Consider the following 19825-nt stretch of genomic DNA (forward strand, 5'->3'; position numbering starts at 1 on the left):
GTGTTCTCCCCTGGTGTAGTCGTCATGGGCTGTAACGTTGTACAAGCTGACGTTTGGTTTGGCAGTGAAGGTAATTGGAAATCGGACGCTGCTGTATGAGAATGCGAATCCAGTGCCAGGACTGACAGGCCGGGTAGAGTAGGCTGTGGCTGTGTGGTCGGGCTCAATCGCGGGCGCTTCACTGGGCGTTGACCAGAGTCCATGGTCTTGATGTTAAGAGGGTCGATCGTGATTGCCAAAGGATTCGTTGTCAAACGGTTGATAGAGCACGAATCAAGTTGACAGCTGTCTATATTCAACGACCTTGAGAAAGGAAGAGAACCGTACGTCAGAACACAAGGGACACATTTCCATGGAAAGAGGTCCCCTTAATAGTTTCATTTCGGAAGCAAGCATCGTTCATGCAGGCTGAAAAGATCGCTCATCAGTACGAACACACCGCTTGCGGTCAGTCCACCCCCTCCCCCAATGATTCCAGCCACCGAGAGGCGCAGTGGTCCCCAAGGCGCAGAATGACGTGTTCCAGAATGTACCGCCACGCACCGTCTGGCAAGGCAGACAAGCGGCAGTGTGTTAGGGGATGTGGTAGCCCCCGAAGAAGAATTGGCTATTTAGTCTCAAATTCCAGCTCACACCCTTTGAGCTTGAGTCTCACAAATAGCTCGTCAGATTCTCACGTCAGGACCCAACGGGGCCACGGCTTCAACGTCTTCGCAATGCCTGCGCCGCCTGCATCTGGCCCAGCGAGGCAAACCATGCAGAAAGCATTCGACAAGCTTCAACGAACAATTACCCCTCAAGACTGGCACGAATACCAGGGTGTAACTCTGAGCGACGTGCAAAAGGCTGCGCTCGATATTGAGACTCAGCTTGCTGCGCGGCAGTCGCTTCGAAACATGCGCCGGCTGACGCCTCTACTCAACGGCATGGAGCACTACTCGATGGTTATGGAAGTCCTTTGTAATGGAACGCCTTTTCTGTCTTGGGTTTGGGCACCTATCACTCTCATCCTGCGGATTGCCTGCGAGTACGTCGAGGCGTTTGAGCATATCATGAAGGGGTACTCGCGCATTGCCTCCTTCATGTCGAGGTTCGAGCTTCTCAGCAAGGCATATGCCAGCGACCACGGCTTCCAGCAATCATTGGCGGCATTTTACGACGACATACTGCAATTTCATACCTATGCTTACAAGTTTGTTTGTCGCAATGGTCAACTACTCTCCTTGACTGACATCATGCTCATTTGCTGACTTGTAGTAGGCTGGAAGCTCCTGTTTGTCACTTCGTGGGGCCGGTTCCAGAGGAGATTTGACAACATCCTCGGAGACATGGAAAAACATGGCGACTTGATCGACAAAGAGACTAATGCTCTGAACATAGTCGAGTCTCGACAAATGCGCCAAGATATTCGTCAATGGAGAGAAGAGAGCCTGGAGAACCTCAGCAACCAAGAAGCAGAGCAATCTGCCAAGCAGTACCATTCCATCACATCATGGCTCAAGTATGACGAGTCTGATCAACTGGCAATATTTGATTCAATCTCAGCCGAGGCGAGAAAGTACCCTGGGACCTGTTCATGGTTCATTCAGTCTTCTAGAGTGAGGGCATGGCTCCAGCGCAAAGCAGACACTTCGTCGCTCTGGTTGCAAGGCATTCCTGGGTCCGGCAAGTCCTTCATATGCGCGGAACTCATCAACTTCATGAAGGCTGACAAGAGGTTCGTTCTTTACCATTTTTGCTCCGATTCTTATGCTTCATCGACAATGTACGAGCAAATTCTTCGGTCGTTGCTTCTGCAGCTTGTTCAGAAAAACAGCGACGTAGTCGCGCACGTCTACGACAAGTACATTCTGGGCAAGAGAGCTCCTACCGTCCCCGCCCTCGAACACCTGCTACAAGACCTTATCAAGGTCAATTGCGGTGAGCCAGGTCAGACAGAGTACATTTGGGTGGTACTTGATGGCCTTGGTGAGTGCCAGCCCGGAAAGCAAGCTCGCGTGGCAACTCTGATGAAAAGCATCACGTCGAGCTCGTCTTCGTCTGCAAGTGGTGGCACCATTTGCAAAGCTCTCATATCCTGCCAAGTGTCAACAGCGATTTCAACCCATCTCAAGAACGACCACAAACTATCTCTCACCAACGAGAAAGTCAACATAGAGAAAGCAATCCGGAAGTATGCATCGCACAGGCTGCAGTCCCTTTGCCAAAGGTTCTCCCAGCTTGGACTGACTCAAGACGAAATCGAAGAGATCGAGTATAGCATTGCTAAGAAAGCTGACGGTAGGTGTAAACACATCTTCCAGCACTATTTGCAAAAGTCCGATTGCTCATAGAATGACCCAAGGAATGTTTCTGTATGCTCGACTGGTTCTTGACTACCTCGCAACCAACCTTTTCTATAGCGGCGAAGAGATCAAGACATCCATAAATCAACTTCCCACCAAGCTTACAGACTTGTGAGTAACTCACATGCACAGTTCTTGCATCGATTAACAGTACTGATTTGCTGGTTAGCTACCGGAGAATACTTACCCGTATCCTTGTCCAGCTGGACCATCGATCCATCGACCGCGTTCGGTGTATCTTTGGCTGGGTGGCTTTCCAAAAGCGGCCGCTGAAAAGACTCGAATTCTTGTCGGCTGTCACGTTCAGCCCTGGAGACCCGGACGTTCGCCACCTGGCCCCAGACTACATACTCGATATTTGTGGGCCTCTACTCGAAGAAAGACAAAACACTGCGGTGACTTTCATTCATTCTTCAGTGAAGCTGTAAGTTGAGTAGACATTACCAATGGGGTTTGATTTTGATGCAACCTAGGTTCCTTCAGAGTCACTCAAGTAACTTGCTCATCAACGAATACGATACGCTCCAGGAACATGGCTTGGCGACGGTGGCCTGTCTTCTATCGGGCCTGGCGGTCTTCAACAACAATTACCAAGAGTACGACAGACAACTCCGAGTGATCAAAGGTCTTCACGGGTTTCACGTTTACGCCACGGAGTACTGGACTGATTATCTGTTTTTCCATGTGCAATCTGCTAGTTTCACCGCCACAACCTCAAGGCTTCCTGCTCTGGCAAATATCTTGGCTGACAAACTGGATGTGGCGGACACTTGGACCGGCGCCGAGCTGGAGTCCAGTACGGAAACGTCGGATGACCCATTGCAGTCCCTGATTCAATATCCTGTTCTCTTGAAGCATGTCAAGAGGTATTTAAGGGCTAGGTCGGTCAAGACGCTTGAAGCCGAGCTTCTAAACCTTAATGGCGAGTAGAACTGCTCCTTTAGCGCTGCATGGTTCTAACACCCCAAATAGATCCGGATGATAGAGTTTCACGACCGCAAGTTGTTGTCCCAAACGACGGCATTTCGGCCATGTTGGTGTTCTACCAAAATGTCGTAAGGCAGCTCCTCAGCCAGCATGACTTTCCAGGAGTTTCTGCCGATGATATCAAGCTATTCAGAAGTCAGGTTGGCAACTCGGCGTTCACATGCCGAGTAAAGTCCTGCCACCAGGCCACGATAGGATTCGAATCCGAAAACCTCCTCCACGAACATGAGACTTCCCACGTCCGACGGTTATCGTGTACCTTCTCAGGCTGCCATTACCCGCCTTTTGCGTCGGCGCAAGCACTTCTGAAGCACGGGAGAAAATACCACAATTCCACACCCGCACCCAGATCACGACGTAAGCCTGACGCCGGTAAAATTGTGACAAGGGAGAGGAAGAGCGCCAAGGCACCGGAAGTTGTGGCCCCTTTACCATCACTTTCATCAATGCTGAAGCAAGAAACTGCTACGCCATTCGAAACTGATGCTTTTCCAGAGCAAAGTCTACTCAATCAACCCACTGAGAGAAGAACTAATTCCCTCCAAGGGGGAATACTTACTGAAAAACCTGATTGGGACAGGATTCGTGGAGTGTCTCACCTGAAACGGCCACCAACCACTACACGCCTCCAGCAGGTTTGGAAGACCTAGAAGGGTGTTACGAGATATATAAGGCGTCAGTTGTTGCCCATAACTAATGGCGTCGTTTTTGTGATAGTTATAAGCCTATCTTTACCTGTTTGTGCTATAATAATTTTAAGTTTAGTAGCAATGCACTATCTTAAAACGTCTACCTGCAGGTTTGAGTCCTGCGCAGCTTAGTTTCTTAACTGGCTACTTCTAGTTACATAGATTCCCTAGCTAGCTTTACTCTACAGCTAAAAAGTCTAGGGGGTGTGTCACGAGACATAAGACGTTAGTTGTTGCCTACAACTAACGGTGTCGTTTTTGTAACAAAGGGCAAGATGACAACGAGGTTGATTTTACCGTCGCGTTTGAGAAAAGTCGTTGACCCATTCCAGCCTTGGGACGCAATTGCGGTCGGCCCTTGGGATGAATGAACCTTGAGACGGACACATTCTTAGACAAAACACTTTTGCGGAACATGCATACCATAAGTAACATTTTCAGCATAAAAGATCTGTTCCCGTATTACGGCAGACGAATATCTCAATCGAATATCTCAATCTCCTCCGGTTAGCAACACTGCCCCCGGATCAATTTCTCGGAAGGCAAACCAGGGCTATCAACAGATTCGTCTGCCATAAGAGGGGGACAGATAGCTGTATGTACCAGTGCGACCGACCAGGCCACTGTCTAATAGTCAGCAGTGTGTTGCCCATAAACCCTACAATAATCTCGACATTACGGCAGCACACTTCCGCCGCTTTCATTTCCGTCCTGTCGACCCTCGACCTGGTGGCCCCTCAGACGATGGAGGCCTAACGTCTATCTATGTTCATGGTGCTGAATACGATTGATTTTCCTGCAGCTTGCATTTGGCTTGTGGCGGTGGTCAAGGACTCGGAGAGAGATAATCAAGGCGAAGCCGTCTAGAGCCAATCAAAGTTGGGCCGGCAGTTTCAATTCGAACACCCAACGCAAGCTGATAACCGAGAGCGCGGTGACTAATACCTTACACCTAGTCAACAGCCTATTCAAGAGTTGTTTTTTACAACCCCGCCTGACAGTGACCTCAGCTGTCGCATCTTACATCACCAGCCCTTCCTGTCAAAACCACCGTCATGGCGCTTGACCTTTATATCCCGCCATGTATGCGCTCACCGAGCCACCCCCTCCATCCGCCGCCCCTGAACAAGCCACTCCGCATCCAAATCGAGGGCCCGCTGGTGTCCGTCCAGAAGCTCTTTCCAGAAGCACCGTGGCATGTCAGTGAGATCCCAACGCCTTTCCCGCAGCCGGCCGGGCCATTGCTAGTAAGACTGGGGTACCGAACAATCTATGGCCACGAGGTTCGCCCCAACGTTGCAAACGACGTCATTGTGCGTGATGAATATTTAGGCTGAGTCAGGGAAGCAAGGCCGTTGAAGTGAGTCACAAAACAAGACACTAGGCTCCTCCTTCGACATGGCGAGAGGTGTGACCTCAGGCTCTTTTTCACTTGAAGATGGCTGGCTAACTGTGGCCGATTTTGCAAATAACTGCAGCCAAATTGACTATTACGGCGTCAATTTCGACCATTTGGTCCCCGCAAATGATCCGGATCCTGAGGTGTTCCAAATAAACATCATAGAGATGGACGGTGACGAGGGGGAGTACGCGAACAAGTATCTTCCGTTTCGGGTGGACTGGAGAGAGTTCACGGGCAAGAGGATCCTCGCTGTGCCGAGATGCTGCCAACTCAGAAAGGGGACAACAGATCGGTTGAGAATAAACGACGGAGTGAAGCGAAGAGAGGATTACGCCAAGGAGGAGGAAGCTTTTGATGCAAAGAATCAGTCTGGAGGCTTTGGACCATAGGCAGGCAATGATTTCAAAGGCCAGCAGACATCCACACACACCTGATGCAGCGACTTTTATCTTCCGGCAAAGGCGACGACGACGGTTTTAGTTTCATGCTTCGTTATTTGTTTACTCGACAATCTCATCAGTATGCTTACGCTGTCTGGGGAAAAGAAGCTAGCTCGATTTTCAGATGCCGTCTCGATTGATCGATGCTTTCTCTGTCTGCATCTTCCTTTCCTGTTCGTTATCTGCCAAATACCAATTGAAGTGCTACACGGAGGGAGACATGCATGCCAACGAGTTGGGCAGACAGAGAGAGGTAGGCAGACAGACACACTCATACAACAAACAACAGAGCAGCAAGCTTACTATATATAATTCCTTACTTCACACATACAACCAACAAAATAAACCAGTACACACAAAATTTTGACTTCAAGATCGATAGCAGTAGATAGAACAAACAGTTTCAGATGGAGTGAGGAAAAAGTGAGTTGTAAAAAGTTGAAGATGCGGCCAGTGTGGATTGAACACACGACCTTCAGATTGATTGAATGAAGTTTCTCGAGTTCCATAGGGAATCCGCTTCAGTCTGACGCTCTCCCAACTGAGCTATGTCCGCCGACCATCTTCGGAACACCAAGCCGCTTCCAGGTCTTCTTGAACCACGGTGACCACGGAACCGATGCCACGTCTGCAAACTAGCTGGCGGGGCGGCGGACCCGGTGGGGGAAGAGATCGGGCTACTCTGGTTGGCGACGAGGAGTCAAGGACACTCTCGCCTTCTGGCGATGGGGAACACAGCAGGATAGTAATGACTGTCCTATCGCAACTTACAAGGCGGTACAGGAGACTGGTCGTCGAAGTTTTGGGCAGTCTAAATGGGAAGTGCACCTGAGCCCGGCAGCCCACGATCAACCGTTCCGGTCTGTTACTCTGAATGTGCCCGCCAGATTTTTGGAAAGTTAAGTGGTTCTCAGATTCACGAAGACAAATGGTGAGAGTCATTGCAGGCAATGACTAGCCTCAAAACAATATCCATCAATATCTGCTGGTCGTAATCAGAACTCCTTACCTCTACGGACAGACTCATCTGGTGAAGTAAAGCTCCGCCAAGTCGCTATCGTTGTCGTTGGAGAGCACGTAGGTGTAGTCGTCGAGGATGAGTGAGCCCGCGGAGATGGGCGGTTTCGGTTGTTCATAACGCCTGAATGGAGCAAGGAGGAGCACGACGGAAACGAAGTTGATGGCTTCTTTGATGAGGACGGTGAGGAAACTGTGTAGAAGGAGAGCGCTGGCAAAGTTGATGTTTCCGACCCAGATGATCATGTTGTAAGGGCTGTCTGTTTTCACAAGTCGCTAGAAGTTCGAAGTATTTTCGAAATAGAAACGAGAACCGAGGTCGGACCAAGTAGATGATTTTATAGGAGTGAGCCGCCGTCTGTTCAATGAAGGCTGTAAGATCATCATTTCTACACAGCCTACCGTAAAGTAAAGGCAGTAGGCATTAGTACAGGACGATACAATAATTTTAACTGCTTGTTAATAGTACATATACTACTATTTGCAGGAGGCCTGCATGCAAGGTGTAGTACAACTTGATTTTTGTCCCGTCACTTTAAAGCTTAAAAGGCAAAAACATAGTGTCTCCTCGACGGGGAATTGAACCCCGGTCCCCTGCGAACCGTTGCATTGCAATGACAAGCAGATATCCTCACCACTAGACTATCGGGGAATTGACTGAATGTTGTAGTGGATCGTGATGGTTGTAGTTCAACAAGGGTTGAGCGAAGGTGGAGGGGCAAAAGAAACTAGTAAAAGGGCAAGAGAAGCTGCAAAAGAAGATCTCCTCGACGGGGAATTGAACCCCGGTCCCCTGCGAGTTGTTGTTTTCACAATGACAAGCAGATATCCTCACCACTAGACTATCGGGGATTGATTGGTCGATTACTCACGCCGCCAATCCCATATCATATCACACAAAGTGCTTGTGGCTGTAAATGCTGTTGTGCATACTCGCCTGCTGTCTTGTAATACATAGACAGTGACTTGATCTACTGCTGTCGCAGGACTCCTAATTGTTTGCTTTGAAAGTATAGAGCTCCTAAGAGAGTTGCACTTATCTGTAAGTTAGAAAGGCAATAGGGTGTCAGCATAATGAAACGATGGAGTACCAATTCCCAGCATCCGACCAGAGCAGGGAACGAAAGTTAACGAATACGTTGCGATAATGAGCAGGCCAGCAATGCATATCTAGTCCGGGCGGGCCTGGTTAATCCAGCCAGGCGAACAGTCTGTGCAGCGCCACCTCACAGCGAGCTGCAACTTAGTAGCATCTTTCAACTGTTGGATTAGTGACTCAGTTGCAGCAGAGGTGCATAACAAAATTTGTGACCAGACGGATTTTGCTGGCCGTCGAACCGGCGCCGAGTGGGGCCGATAACCGTACGGTGCCGACTCCGGAGGTAGGATACTTCGGCCAGCCAACTCACACTGCTAACCAAGACCCAGGAAGCCGAGTTGTAGATGTTTCGAATGGAGTGAGCCCCAATGCTCCAGAGCACCCCGCGATTTATTGATTATCACCACTTGGCCGAAACGTGGGTGATCTTTGCCCCGTGCTGAATAATTCTGCACAAGACTGCCTGCTGCAAAACGTCTACAGGCATTCGTTCAATCCACCTTCAGTTGGAAAAATAGCCAATCCTTTGAGGCTGTCTAGCCTTGAAGGCAGAGAGGGGGGGAAGAGCACGCAATCCCCGCCTCGGGCCGTGCTGATTAGTGAACAGTCGGGGTCGCGATCACTAAACATAAATAGCTACGGAACCGGCTCCGAGACATCGAGGCTGACAAATAATCTTAACAAGTAACTCGCTCTACAGTTGTGTTGCCAACAAAACGGTCTGCTTTGATTCTTTCACTGGCGCTTACTAAATGGTCTAAAATCTCCTACCAGCATCTTCTCTCAAAGACGGCCAAGGAGGGGTGTGTGTTATGCCCCATGTGCGATGCCAAGCTCAGAGGTTCACTCGGTTTTTGTGTAAGCTCGTAGCCTCAGAAAACTTTGTGGCTTAAATCCAACGACACTGCTGAAAGTCAGGAATGGAGGTTCATCTCAACTCCATGGGGAGAAGACGGGGGGTGTTTGTGCCAGTACCCAGTACATAGAGAGGTGTGTATTGAAAATGCAGACTCGAATGAACTACCATTCATCTCATTTGGAACGTCCTTTTCCCGATTGGTGCTGGATATTGTGTGATATCGCGTGCGGCGTCAGCCATTACTTGAATCCAAGCTTGAGTTTCGCACCGCGCTAGCCGGGTTACGGCAGTTCAACGTGCTAGACCGAATCTTGAAATCGAACCGGTCTCAGACGGAGCTGCGGGTGAAATCCATCACCGAATTCCGGATTAGTCTGCGAGCCCTCTCAGAAGTCTCCTGTATGCCGACAAGGCACCATTCCCCTCGTCATTGTCACATACGCGCATCGTTGTGGGGACCGCATCATTTCAGATGAGTGATCTGAGAGACGATCTAACGGTGTTATCATAGACTGCTTCTCGCAGTATCCCCCACAAGCTGGCCACAGTCCACACTTTGACGCGTGCGCTATGGTTGAAAGAGTAGAGACAGAGGCCGATTACCAATCTGGCTCCTCGGTGTCCTCGGGCACGCCGCCCACTTTCCGGCGACGGACAACCATCATGTCCGTTTGCTGCTGCTATGGCGCCGACGGAGAACCAGCACACATCTCGGTGTCCAGCAGAGCCGACAGTCAGTGATGACTAGTCCAATCATCCATGGCATAATGTTGTTACATATAAGATGCCGCTGCCCGCCCTTCTAGATCGTGGAATAATCAGCATCGGTATCAACAGCTTTCTCCATCTTACAAGTCACGAGCAATCTTCATCACAGCGTCACAATCGACAACTAAAGAACCCTTAGTAGACCTTGGACCATCTAGCCCACTGCTTCACAATGTCTTCCGGCCTCACGTACCTTATCACTGGGTCCAACCGCGGAATCGGCCACGGCTTCGTGTCCCTCCTGCTCCAGCGCCCTTCCACGACAATCATCGCCGGCGTCCGCGACCCGTCAAACGCCTCCTCCAAGGCCCTCGCGGACCTCCCTAAGGGCGAGGGTTCGAAGCTCATCGTCGTCAAGATCGACTCGTCCGTCGAGTCCGACCCGGCAGCCGCCGTCGAGACCATCCAGAAGGAGCATGGCATCGCCGCCCTCGACGTCGTCATCGCCAACGCCGGCATCGCCAACACTGGGGTCAGCGTCTCCAAGGTTGACTTCAAGTCCGCCCTGGACCACTTCGCCGTCAACTCCGTCGCGCCGCTTATCCTCTTCGACGCCGCGGCGCCGCTGCTCAAGGCCAGCGCATCCAAGAACCCCATCTTCGTCGGCATCTCGTCGATCATCGGGAGCAACGGGGCGGCGGAGGGGGTCGCGCAGGTGCCAGGACTCAGCCCGTACGGCGCCAGCAAGGCTGCCCTGAACTGGTTCGTGCGGAGGCTGCACTTCGAGGAGACCTGGCTGACGGCCGTCGTGTTCCACCCGGGCTTGGTGGAGACGGACATGGGGTCGGGGTTGTCGGAGAGTTCGGGCGTCGACTTGAAGGCCTTCGGTGCTATCACCGTGAAGCAGAGCGTCGACGGGCTGATGGCTGCCATTGACAAGGCCAACAGGGAGTCGAGCGGCACATTCAAGAACTACGACGGTACCGATCTGCCTTGGTAGAGTTTCTTTCACGTTGGGAGATTCTATCTCATGATGGAGTATCCGCCACGTTGCCCAGTTATAGATGGATCACCTGCTGAAGCTGGCAGGGTGTATCAGGCATGCTATAGAACCTAGATCTGTAGACTTATGAGATTTTTATGGCTTTTATGATTCATATGCCGGCTCGGTTGTTTTTATGCACAATGACTAGTCGTAATTTTTTTGGCGTCCAGCGTATAAGAGTCTAATTATTAGCCAAAAAATGCCGCATGACATTGCCTCCTTGCATTGTGTTAGGTCATGCGGACACCGCTCAGAACCTAAGATTTGTGAGTCTAGACATCGTTAAAGTGCAAAGAACCGATTCCATCGTCGCCTCTATGATGAGATACAGTCCCCGTGGCGATTGCAGACATATCATGTCGCCGTAGGCGGGCAGTAGCGACTAGCAAAGACAGGGTCATAAGTGTCGTTGAGATTCGGTCCGTAAAGTATGAATTAAGCTTGTCGACGAGTCTATGGACGAGTCTATGGACGTTCACGGGGATCGACAGCAACACCCGACTCTTATAGAAGATCGGACGCCTCTGCCACGCGGCGCTTGCACTTCCCCTTGCCGCCGTAGAACTCGTCGACCCAGGTCTTGATCTGGTCGATCTCGGCAGTGATGACAGCCTTCACGCCCGCGTTGACGTCGCCGTTCCTGACGAGCAGGTCGTTGCAGTGGCGCGAGCCGGGGATGAGGTGGACGGGGGCACCGGGGCGGGACTTGAGGGGGCCGCCGGGACGGAGCTCGCTCGACACGGAGGCAGAGCGCCAGGGGTCGAATTCACTATCCACGTTTTTAGCATCTCGTTCGATTTCGGACGTCGTGCGTGTGACGTCTGCGCTATTCAGGTATGTTGAGCGAGGAAATAAAAGCAACTCACCCATTCGACCAGATCAGACGAGTGGTGTTGGTGAATTGCCATCCGCCGGTGGCCTTGTTCAGGTCCTCTACGGTCTTGCCGCTGTTGGAGGCGTAGGTGAATTCCCCCTGCTTGGGGAAGAAGAGATCGCACTGGCGCTGGTAGTACTCGGGAGTGACGAAGCGCGAGACGATGGACGGACGGTCCTCGGGGGCACCGCTGTGATACTGTCAGGGCTGGGTCATGCGAGATTGCGGACCACATGTCGACTTACGTCTGCCAGTAGAAGAACGGCTCGTTACACAACATCCAGTACCAGGTGCGGCCGAACTGGTTGTCGGCGGTCCAGTCGGTGTAGATGGGGCTCGTCTCGTTGTAGCTATCGAAGCAGGCCACGTTCGAGGGGTCCTGCCACTCCGCCACGCCGTACGATGCGCATGCTATGTCCACGGTGAGCTTCTTGAACGGTTACCAGGTAGGATGCGGGTCGTGTGTTCTTACTGCCCGGAAGGTACTCGGAGCTCCACCACTTGGCATAGTTGTCGAGGGCCTTGGGGAGGCCGACGCCGTTCTCGTTGGGGGCCGTGAAGTTGCCGGTGGCGCCCTCGACGGCGTCGCACATTGCGTAGAAGGCGGAGTAACCCGAGTACAGCTGGATGGACTGCCAGTAGCCCAGGGGTCCGACGAGGGCGCTGCGTCTTGATCAGCCGGGGTCCCCATCTTCTACTCTTGCACTCAAACACGGCGTAGACTCACGAGGCAAAGTCGTCCTTGTGGGCGACGTCTTGCAGGCCGAACTTCTTCTTCAGGGCGTAAACCTCGTCGTCAGTGCCGGTTACCAGGACGTTGTCGACGTGGTCGACGATGCGTTCGAAGTCGCGGCTGCAGTTCTGAGGCATGCCCTTCTGGATTGGGAGGAAGTAACTCCAGTAGTCGTAGGTGGCCTCGACGGGGCCGCTGCTGGAGTGGTATGCCCAGAGGGTTCCCGGGGCCAGCTTGGCGATGGCGGCGGCCAGAACGCCCGAGTAGGAGCCGCCGGTGTAAACCCAGGGCTAACAGAGACAATGAGTTCTCCCGGACTCGTCACGTTATCGGAGTGGGTGGGAACTTACAGCCTGGGGCGCGTTGCTGCTGCTGTTGGTGTCGAAAGGCAGTTCGAGGTTGCGGGCGAGGTTGACAAAGTCGAGGACGGCGTTCGTCATGGTGTGCTGCTGAAGATTCTTGGTGTCTTGGAGGGTGTAGGGCAGAGATGTTCCCCAGTTGCGGTCTGCGCGATGTCAGTCTCACCCTCATTAGCCTGTGTGGCAAATTCTTCGTACGCTCGACCATGACGACGGCACCGCCGATTGCCTTGGCGATGTTGCCGGTGAGGGCGCGATCTGTCAGATAACCACTGTACGCCTCGGCAGCAACTTCGCCTGGGGTGAAAAGGACGATCTAGAGGCGGTTAGTTTATCGATTGTCGAACTTGTCCACAAGAGATGTCTGTACCGGAGAGCCAGGTCCCTTCCAGTAGGTGGCGTTCCACCAGTAGCGCTGCTGAAAGGTGCCCAGTTCCGGGGCATCGTGGTCGATAAGCTGTTCGAAGAACCCGGCCTCGCGTTTGGAAAGAAGTCCCTCGTCGTCTTCGGCTCTCAGAGGGGGCTGGATGGGCTGGAAAGCGAGATGGGCCTGAGCCGCTGCAAGGCAGCTGAGCAAGGCGAGGGAGACCTTCATGGCGACAGAGACACTGGTTTGGAAACCAGACTAGACTTCACGGCACAGCACAACTAAGGGAGCTTCGTCGAGCGGACAAGAAGCCCGTCGGACGAGAAGCAGAGGGGCCAGCCATTATAAGGGGACGGACTGAACATGGGTCCAGAGCGTGGATGTGTTTCCCTGACGGCAGACGAAGCGATGATCGGAAGGATTTGGGCAGTGTAGTATTCAATAGGCCATGCACTGGACATGCATTACGTCGCGGGTGCGAATGGGAAGCGCCCCATAACGCAACGTCTGGGGGGAACAAGCTTTCCAAGAGATGGCGGAAGATAGAAGCCGCAACATGATCCCGGAGGTCGCACAGGGGGGGCCGAATGGAACGGTGCGCTTGACCAAAAAAGCCCGCCGAATGCAACGGCCTCCACGAGAACAGCCTGTAGAGTGCAGAATGGCCGAGTGGCCGGGTCGCTCTGATAGGGCACTGGAGAGTCGTGAAAACTGGCGGCGTGGGCCGATGGGTTAGCCGGAAGCGGAAGGTGAGCAAGTCGACACGGCGGTGGCCCCAGGTCGGTTGGCACGCACCGGCAGTCCGGCAGGAACTATTGTATTCGGTCCACGCAACGGCCTGCGTCAATGGGAAGGTGGACAAGATAGGACAGGGTCGGTGGCAGTTGGTTGTGACCTTACGAGAGAGATTGGTCCTGTTTTTTGGGTCTCCGAGACGCCGATGTGCCGATGAGGAGAAGAGGCGGATGAGGGCTGGGATGATAAGACATTACAAGACCGAGTTCTTATCGGGATATTTAAAAGGAGAGGTGAGTTAGATACGGATTTCAGCAGACGAGTTGCCACACTCGAACACCTGGGTAATGCTGAGCACTGATCGAAAGACTTCTTGGACACTTGCGGCTTCGGCCGTCTCTAGTCTTTATGGCACTCTGGTCTGGAGCTAACCTCTAGATTTGTATCTAGTTGCATGGTAGAACCAAGCCTTGCATCGAGAGGCGTGCGCTTTGTGTCTGGTGGTTCCATACTCACTCGAGTTGGGATATTGACAGACTTTCTTCCTGGTGCTGTTAAAGCTCTTGAAACTTGGAATACGATGGCCATCGTTGCGTACTATGAGAGGCAATCTTTCTAAAACTTAATTCAACACAAAATAATCGGTAGGAAAGTGGTTTCAAAAGAAAGCAAAGTAATGGCAAAAACTATACCAGTACCATAAAGAGGGAAAGCCTTGTTTTCAAGTATTCGAGTGAATGAACATGAAGGGAAGATAGCTGAGTGCACTGCACTGCGCTGCGCACCTCGAGACAATCGCCGTAGGGTGGGTCTTGTCTCGTCGCAACCAATCATAAACACCAAAAAGCAATCACCTATCGTGCCTCACATACCAGGCCGCCAGGGAATTACCCGTCTCCACCGTCGAATCGCAAGCTCCGACGACATTTCACGATCCAGACGCCAATTGCCCATCGACGACAGCCTCATTCGCCCATCACAGACCCCCAATTGCCGTCACAATGGCCGGAGACTCGACACCAAGGGGTCCGTTATGTCTCTGTTACTGCAAATCCCCCACAATTGCTGACAATCCCTCGCAGAAGCGACCCGCGAGGAAATGCGGGATGCGAAGCTTCCCCTCGCCTACCGCGACAGCTGCGCCCACCTCCTCATCCCCCTCAACCGCTGCCGAGTCGACTCCTGGTACCTCCCGTGGAAGTGCAATGTTCGTCTTCCTTCCCGATCCCGCGCCCCCGGGACGCCCACCTTCCTCCGACCGTGCCGATCACATCACCCGAAAGGACCACGTTGTTCGCTAACCAATGAACCCCTTGGGAACAGGACGAGCGTCATAGCTACGAGAAGTGCCAGTACGACGAGTTCAAGAAGCGCGTCGCCAAGATGAACGAGCTCCGCGCCGAGAAGGGTACGAGAAGCAACTAAGGGAGGCGAGAAAGCGTGCGTGGGAAGGCGACGAAACGAGCCCGGAGGCGGCGCGCGTCTGTGTACATAAACCTGGTATCCGAGGTCCCGGGCAAAAGAAAAAGGGCAAACGAGGGTTGGTCTTGCCGCGTGGGCCATAGAGATCGAGAGCCGAATTCACGTCTTTTTGCGATTACAGCCGTTCGTTCGAGCGTTCAATTCCACTGCGTTGATGAAGGGGGGGGACAAGGTTGGCAAGGACGACAACGACACGAGAAGGGCCCAAAGAAAACTATGGCCGGGGCAATTGAATGCTCCGGGAAAAGCCACCGACTCAGCCCTACCTTCGGCATCATGACAAGCGCGGCACTATAGACCGAACAAGGCACGGTAGGACCACGCCCCGACACAGCGCCTATGACAATTTGACCAGTTTCTTTCTTTTCAGACTGCAAACGAGAGGAACGCATACAGATTCTTTCAGACACGAAATCTCCCGAAAACACAACCCGCGCTAAATTTTTACGCCTAAAAAGTCCCAGCCAATGCATCAATGTTCCTTTACCCGATCTAAAAAGTCTAGCAGCCGCTTTTTGAGCACGACGCCCAGCACCTTGGCGGTCTCCGGCTCGACGATGATGATGTACCTCGGCCCCAGCTTCCCGAACATCTCCAGAACATACTCCATGGGCGCCTCGGCGCTGACGGTGATGGGCGTCCGGTCAATCAGCTCCGTCATGGTCTCGCTGCGCACGTCAATCTCCTCCTCGCCCTCATCTTCCATCTGTAAGGCGTACTCTATTTCCACCTCGGGCCAGTAGCCGAAAAGCAGGCCGGAAGCGTTGACCAATACGAGTCCCGCGTCCATCAGCCCTCTGCCCTTGAGCTTCCGCAGCTTCTCTGCAAGCACGCCTTTCCGCACTCGATACCCCCGTCCCGTCCAAAGGGTGATCTCCTTCATTGTTGCCGGCGGCGGGATCAGTTCGCGGGCCGTGGCCTCTCGGTGACGGACGACTTCATAGGCCTGCTCCGCGTCAAGGAACGGGTGGCCTAGCAGGTGCTGTGAGAGGTCGTACACGGACTCGGACGAGATGGCATCCGCAACCCACTTGGCCGTCAAGATGGCGCACATGAAGGCCGGTACATACGTCACCTCGCCCGTCAGCTCGAACATGATGACTGCTAGACTCACCGTCATCCTGCTCACGCCCGCGAGGAAAGCTGCCGCTCCAACCATGGCGAAGATGCCGGGCGATATATCCCCGATGAACTGACCAACAAGCCGGCCGAACAGGGCGCCGCCATCCAGCGCGGGGATAATGATACCCGAGGGGACTTTGCACCCAAAGGTAATGATGGTCAGCAGGAGCTTGATGACGGCGCCGCCCGCCAGCCGCAGCATGTGCGCTGTCTTGTCGCTGCCCTGCTCCTGCTCGCAGATCCAGTCGCCCGTCGGATCTTTGCAGTCGACCAGCAGCTTGGATAGCGACACGTCGCCCGTGTCGCGGATGAGGATGTTGGGGTACTGCAGCAGGGCGGTGACGAGGACGACGCCGCACAGCTCGAAGACGGGGTGTTTCTTGACGATGTCGTACTTGCGGAAGCGTTTCGACCACAGAAAATTGGCCTGGCAGAAAACGCCGCCAAACACTCCGCCGCAGAGCCCGAGGAACACGAATACGATGTAGTGGACGGGGTCGTAGTCGACGCCATAGTTCGTCTCAAACAGCACCAGCTTGCCTGTCCCTGTGGGATTCAAGGCCTTTAGCGCGATGGCCGCAATGAGAGAACAGAGAAAGGCCTTCCACAAGACACGTCGTGGGAAGTACGTGCTGATTTCCTGTCCAATCGTCAACATCAACAACATCATCAAAACAACACCAATAACACCTCACACCCAGTCGGTCGGTCGATTGGATCCACGATATCGTACATACCTCATAGCTGAACAACACACCGCCAATCGGCGCGCCGAATGCCACAGACAGACCAGACGAGCACGCTACGCTCAGCATCTCCCGCATCTTGCGCGGGTTGTCGCGGTACTTGGGGAACCAATTGGCTACCAGCCAGCCGACGCAGGTCGAGATGTGTACAAAGGGGCCCTCCTTTCCCAGACACATGCCCGTCGAGACGGCAAACGTGGCACCGACGGCCTTGACGACCAGCACCTTGAGGTCGAGGAAGTGGGGGATGACGAACCCCGAGAGAATCGTCTTGATCTCAGGGATGCCGCTGCCTGCAGCCATGTACATCATCTTGCCCTCTGCCATGGTGCCTTTCGTGACCACGCTGTCGGCGTCGACGGCTGGGAGAGACGTCTTTGTCGTCATCGTTACGTTTCCCGCGACGACGCCAAACAGCAGCGCAAAAAGGACGTAGATGGCGTAGCCGGTGAGGTACGATCCACCCTCCCGCTCCCCGTCGACCCAGGGCCTCCACGCATCGCACACGTCGGTTTCGGCGACGTCCCAGCAGCACCGCCCCCGGTCGAGGAACGCGTTCCTCCCGCAGTAGCCCTCCTTCCAGTCGCTCACCGTCGCCACGGAGACGTCGACAACGAAGGCGACAAGGGCCGTCAGCAGGCCAATGACGGCGGCGGCGATCCACCCCTGGCTCTGGTCGAACCAGCGCAACAGCCGGCCGCGGATGCCCGGGCGGGCGTGGAGACGGCGGGCGCGAGACGAATCCTTGGTCAGGTCGCGGAGCCAATCGATGGTGGTGTAGTCGTTGTAGGGCAGGCGGTCGCCCAATGGTGCGGACTGGCCGAGGGCCTGGTCGGCCTTGGAGAGGGAGAAGAGCGAGGCGGAGCGGAAGAAGCCCGGGATGGAGATCCGGCTGGTGGATTTCGGGAGCAGAGCGCTCGTCTCGTTGGGCGACGGTGACGGCGTGTTATCGGAGGCCATCGTTTTTTTGTTCCCTTTATCTGCTATCTCTCCGGCCGGATTGCTTTCTTATCTCTGAGCCGGCGGTGGCAAGGGGGAGCAGGGCAACAACGTGATGTCAACGCTTCGGAACCATCCTCTCGAGACGTCAAGCGTCGTGCACAGTCTATATAAGCAGTCCTGGGTCTACTATCTCACTTGTGAACACCCCAACCCCCCATGCCACGGACGTCATTCCCAAGCAAGCAGCCTCGCCCCCGCGGAGACCTCGACGCTGTGAGGGCGCGTGGTTCAAGGGAAGGGGGGGGGAGGGAGACAGGTGGTGGTGGAGATAGGCCGCGGGGAGGCGGTGCGTGACAGATAAGGTCTTTGGGGGTGCCTGGTATCATCTTAGTCCCTTGGCCCGGTCACTGTCAGATAATGTAGTGCCGTCGTTGTCTCGCCCGCCGCCGCCTCGGTACGTACGTAGGTATGTAGGTATGCGGCGTCGCCGGCGTTTTGGAGATGGGCGGTGGACTGTTGCGGGCGGTCATGCGCCCTCTATCTCGCGTCTCTCCTCTTCTCCCCCGCGCTATCTTTTGGTCCCCTGGATCTTCCCGTCGAGTGCATAACCCCAACTTTTCCCACCACCCCCAGCCTTCTCCAAACCCGGAAGCGGATCTGATTTCGTCTTCTCCGCGGAGGTAAGCTGGTCACGCGGAAGCCATTTACTATGCTGTTTTGTGTCTGCTGGAGTACATCGTATAGACACTGCTGGGCGGGAATGATGGTCCTCGATTAAGGTGTGACGAGTCAGGTGTGCGTGGTTGACGAGGTGGAGGATCCTCTCACATTCGATATGATGGCCGTTCACCGTCTTACAAGGTGCCGCGAACTCTTAGACTTGCACTTGCACATCCTCGACCGACAAGTTCCCACACCGGGTTTCTTGTGAAGGGCAACGTATGCGGTTACTTGCAATGATCAAAGTCTAGGTTTTACACGGACACGAGTTGTAGCAGACGACCAGGCCAGTTGTACGTCTCGAGGCACATGAGAACAGCGGCGATCAACTTGCAATGATCTTGGACGCGGCCACCTCGACAAACCCCCTACGCCCGCCGTCTGAATGTGCCCAGACACAATGATCGGCACGACGGTTGTTGTCGACGGCGCGCAGACTTGCCATGCCGTGCACCCGCACCCGGCTTCGTCTCGGCCTCCCACATGGTCCTCAGCGGTCCCGCCTTCGGCAGCGATCTGGCCGGCGAAGTTGGCGCCCTCGACGGCAGCCCCGAAGCCCGTGTCGTTGTGCACGCCGCCCCCGGCGGAAGGGGTGGCATGACGGTGTTGAGAATGGTGACGAACCTGCCCGAGTTGTTACTACTAATTAGTGTTGATGATCCCGGGGCCCAGCCCTGCGATGCCGGGGAAGTTACTGGGCGCGAGATCATTACTCTCTGAGATATCTGCTTCTTCCCCCAAGATTTCAAAGATGAGATGCACAAAAGGAAATGTGGGAACTGGCTTGTAAGATAAACGCTTCGAAATGGGGGTTGTTCGAGTGAGTGTGCTTGTGAGCTAAGCGGGACTATTGACACGCATTTCGATGATACCTGCTGCTACTGCTGCTTCGAAACAAGTCTTCTCACGAAGTCGACGTCATGGGAACAGTCACTCATTTACATGGTTGGTCTCAGTTTCTTGGATTGTTTCTTGCTATTTGATCTACAATCTCACAGCCTAGTGTACTATCAAGCAACCGTCGCTCCGAATACTCGCCGCACAAAAGAAAAATTGGTATCGATTAACCCCGTAGACTGATGGTACACGAATGTTCAACGCTTCTCATGCATATCCTTGTTCTTATTAGACAAACGTATAAGTGGCTCTCGCCC

General features: G+C 53.8%; 9 protein-coding genes across 9 annotated transcripts; 6 read left to right on the forward strand and 3 right to left on the reverse strand.

The window, feature by feature from the left end:
- Positions 1-401: 401 nt before the first annotated feature.
- CDEST_13259 (Putative P-loop containing nucleoside triphosphate hydrolase) lies at positions 402-4077 on the forward strand (the record flags this gene model as incomplete). Its single annotated transcript, XM_062929415.1, has 6 exons — positions 402-1209; positions 1261-2280; positions 2345-2456; positions 2515-2769; positions 2819-3267; positions 3318-4077. The coding sequence occupies 6 exons, from the start codon at positions 402-404 to the stop codon at positions 3980-3982; spliced, it is 3309 nt and encodes a 1102-aa protein (XP_062785466.1). The 3' UTR covers positions 3983-4077.
- A 942-nt stretch (positions 4078-5019) lies between these two features.
- On the forward strand, positions 5020-5562 carry CDEST_13260 (uncharacterized protein). Its single transcript, XM_062929416.1, has 2 exons — positions 5020-5381; positions 5500-5562. Exon 1 carries the CDS (start codon positions 5077-5079, stop codon positions 5356-5358), a length of 282 nt encoding a protein of 93 aa, XP_062785467.1. The 5' UTR covers positions 5020-5076; the 3' UTR covers positions 5359-5381; positions 5500-5562.
- A 1-nt stretch (position 5563) lies between these two features.
- Positions 5564-6228, forward strand: CDEST_13261 (uncharacterized protein). The gene has a single exon (XM_062929417.1). It carries the CDS (start codon positions 5588-5590, stop codon positions 5810-5812), a length of 225 nt encoding a protein of 74 aa, XP_062785468.1. The 5' UTR covers positions 5564-5587; the 3' UTR covers positions 5813-6228.
- Positions 6229-6886: 658 nt separating this feature from the next.
- CDEST_13262 (uncharacterized protein) lies at positions 6887-7126 on the reverse strand (the record flags this gene model as incomplete). The annotated part of the gene is made up of 1 exon (XM_062929418.1): positions 6887-7126. One exon carries the CDS (start codon positions 7124-7126, stop codon positions 6887-6889), a length of 240 nt encoding a protein of 79 aa, XP_062785469.1.
- Positions 7127-9665: 2539 nt separating this feature from the next.
- On the forward strand, positions 9666-10742 carry CDEST_13263 (Putative short-chain dehydrogenase/reductase SDR, NAD(P)-binding domain superfamily). The gene has a single exon (XM_062929419.1). The coding sequence runs from the start codon at positions 9779-9781 to the stop codon at positions 10544-10546; it is 768 nt and encodes a 255-aa protein (XP_062785470.1). The 5' UTR covers positions 9666-9778; the 3' UTR covers positions 10547-10742.
- Positions 10743-10960: 218 nt separating this feature from the next.
- CDEST_13264 (Putative peptidase S28, alpha/Beta hydrolase) lies at positions 10961-13333 on the reverse strand. Its single transcript, XM_062929420.1, has 8 exons — positions 12928-13333; positions 12756-12873; positions 12549-12703; positions 12193-12488; positions 11938-12128; positions 11711-11876; positions 11458-11655; positions 10961-11360 (listed from the first exon to the last, which is right to left on the reverse strand). Exons 1-8 carry the CDS (start codon positions 13150-13152, stop codon positions 11096-11098), a joined length of 1614 nt encoding a protein of 537 aa, XP_062785471.1. The 5' UTR covers positions 13153-13333; the 3' UTR covers positions 10961-11095.
- A 1232-nt stretch (positions 13334-14565) lies between these two features.
- Positions 14566-15255, forward strand: CDEST_13265 (Putative NADH dehydrogenase [ubiquinone] 1 beta subcomplex subunit 7, NDUB7). Its single transcript, XM_062929421.1, has 3 exons — positions 14566-14685; positions 14742-14866; positions 14983-15255. Exons 1-3 carry the CDS (start codon positions 14661-14663, stop codon positions 15082-15084), a joined length of 252 nt encoding a protein of 83 aa, XP_062785472.1. The 5' UTR covers positions 14566-14660; the 3' UTR covers positions 15085-15255.
- Positions 15256-15311: 56 nt separating this feature from the next.
- CDEST_13266 (Putative CBS domain, chloride channel, voltage gated, chloride channel, core, CBS domain superfamily) lies at positions 15312-18592 on the reverse strand. Its single transcript, XM_062929422.1, has 2 exons — positions 17001-18592; positions 15312-16903 (listed from the first exon to the last, which is right to left on the reverse strand). Exons 1-2 carry the CDS (start codon positions 17967-17969, stop codon positions 15614-15616), a joined length of 2259 nt encoding a protein of 752 aa, XP_062785473.1. The 5' UTR covers positions 17970-18592; the 3' UTR covers positions 15312-15613.
- On the forward strand, positions 18485-19825 carry CDEST_13267 (uncharacterized protein). Its single transcript, XM_062929423.1, has 2 exons — positions 18485-19616; positions 19675-19825. Exon 1 carries the CDS (start codon positions 19155-19157, stop codon positions 19389-19391), a length of 237 nt encoding a protein of 78 aa, XP_062785474.1. The 5' UTR covers positions 18485-19154; the 3' UTR covers positions 19392-19616; positions 19675-19825.

This window comes from Colletotrichum destructivum, chromosome 9 (genome assembly GCF_034447905.1).
Source record: "Colletotrichum destructivum chromosome 9, complete sequence".
In the NCBI taxonomy this organism is placed as follows: domain Eukaryota; kingdom Fungi; phylum Ascomycota; class Sordariomycetes; order Glomerellales; family Glomerellaceae; genus Colletotrichum; species Colletotrichum destructivum.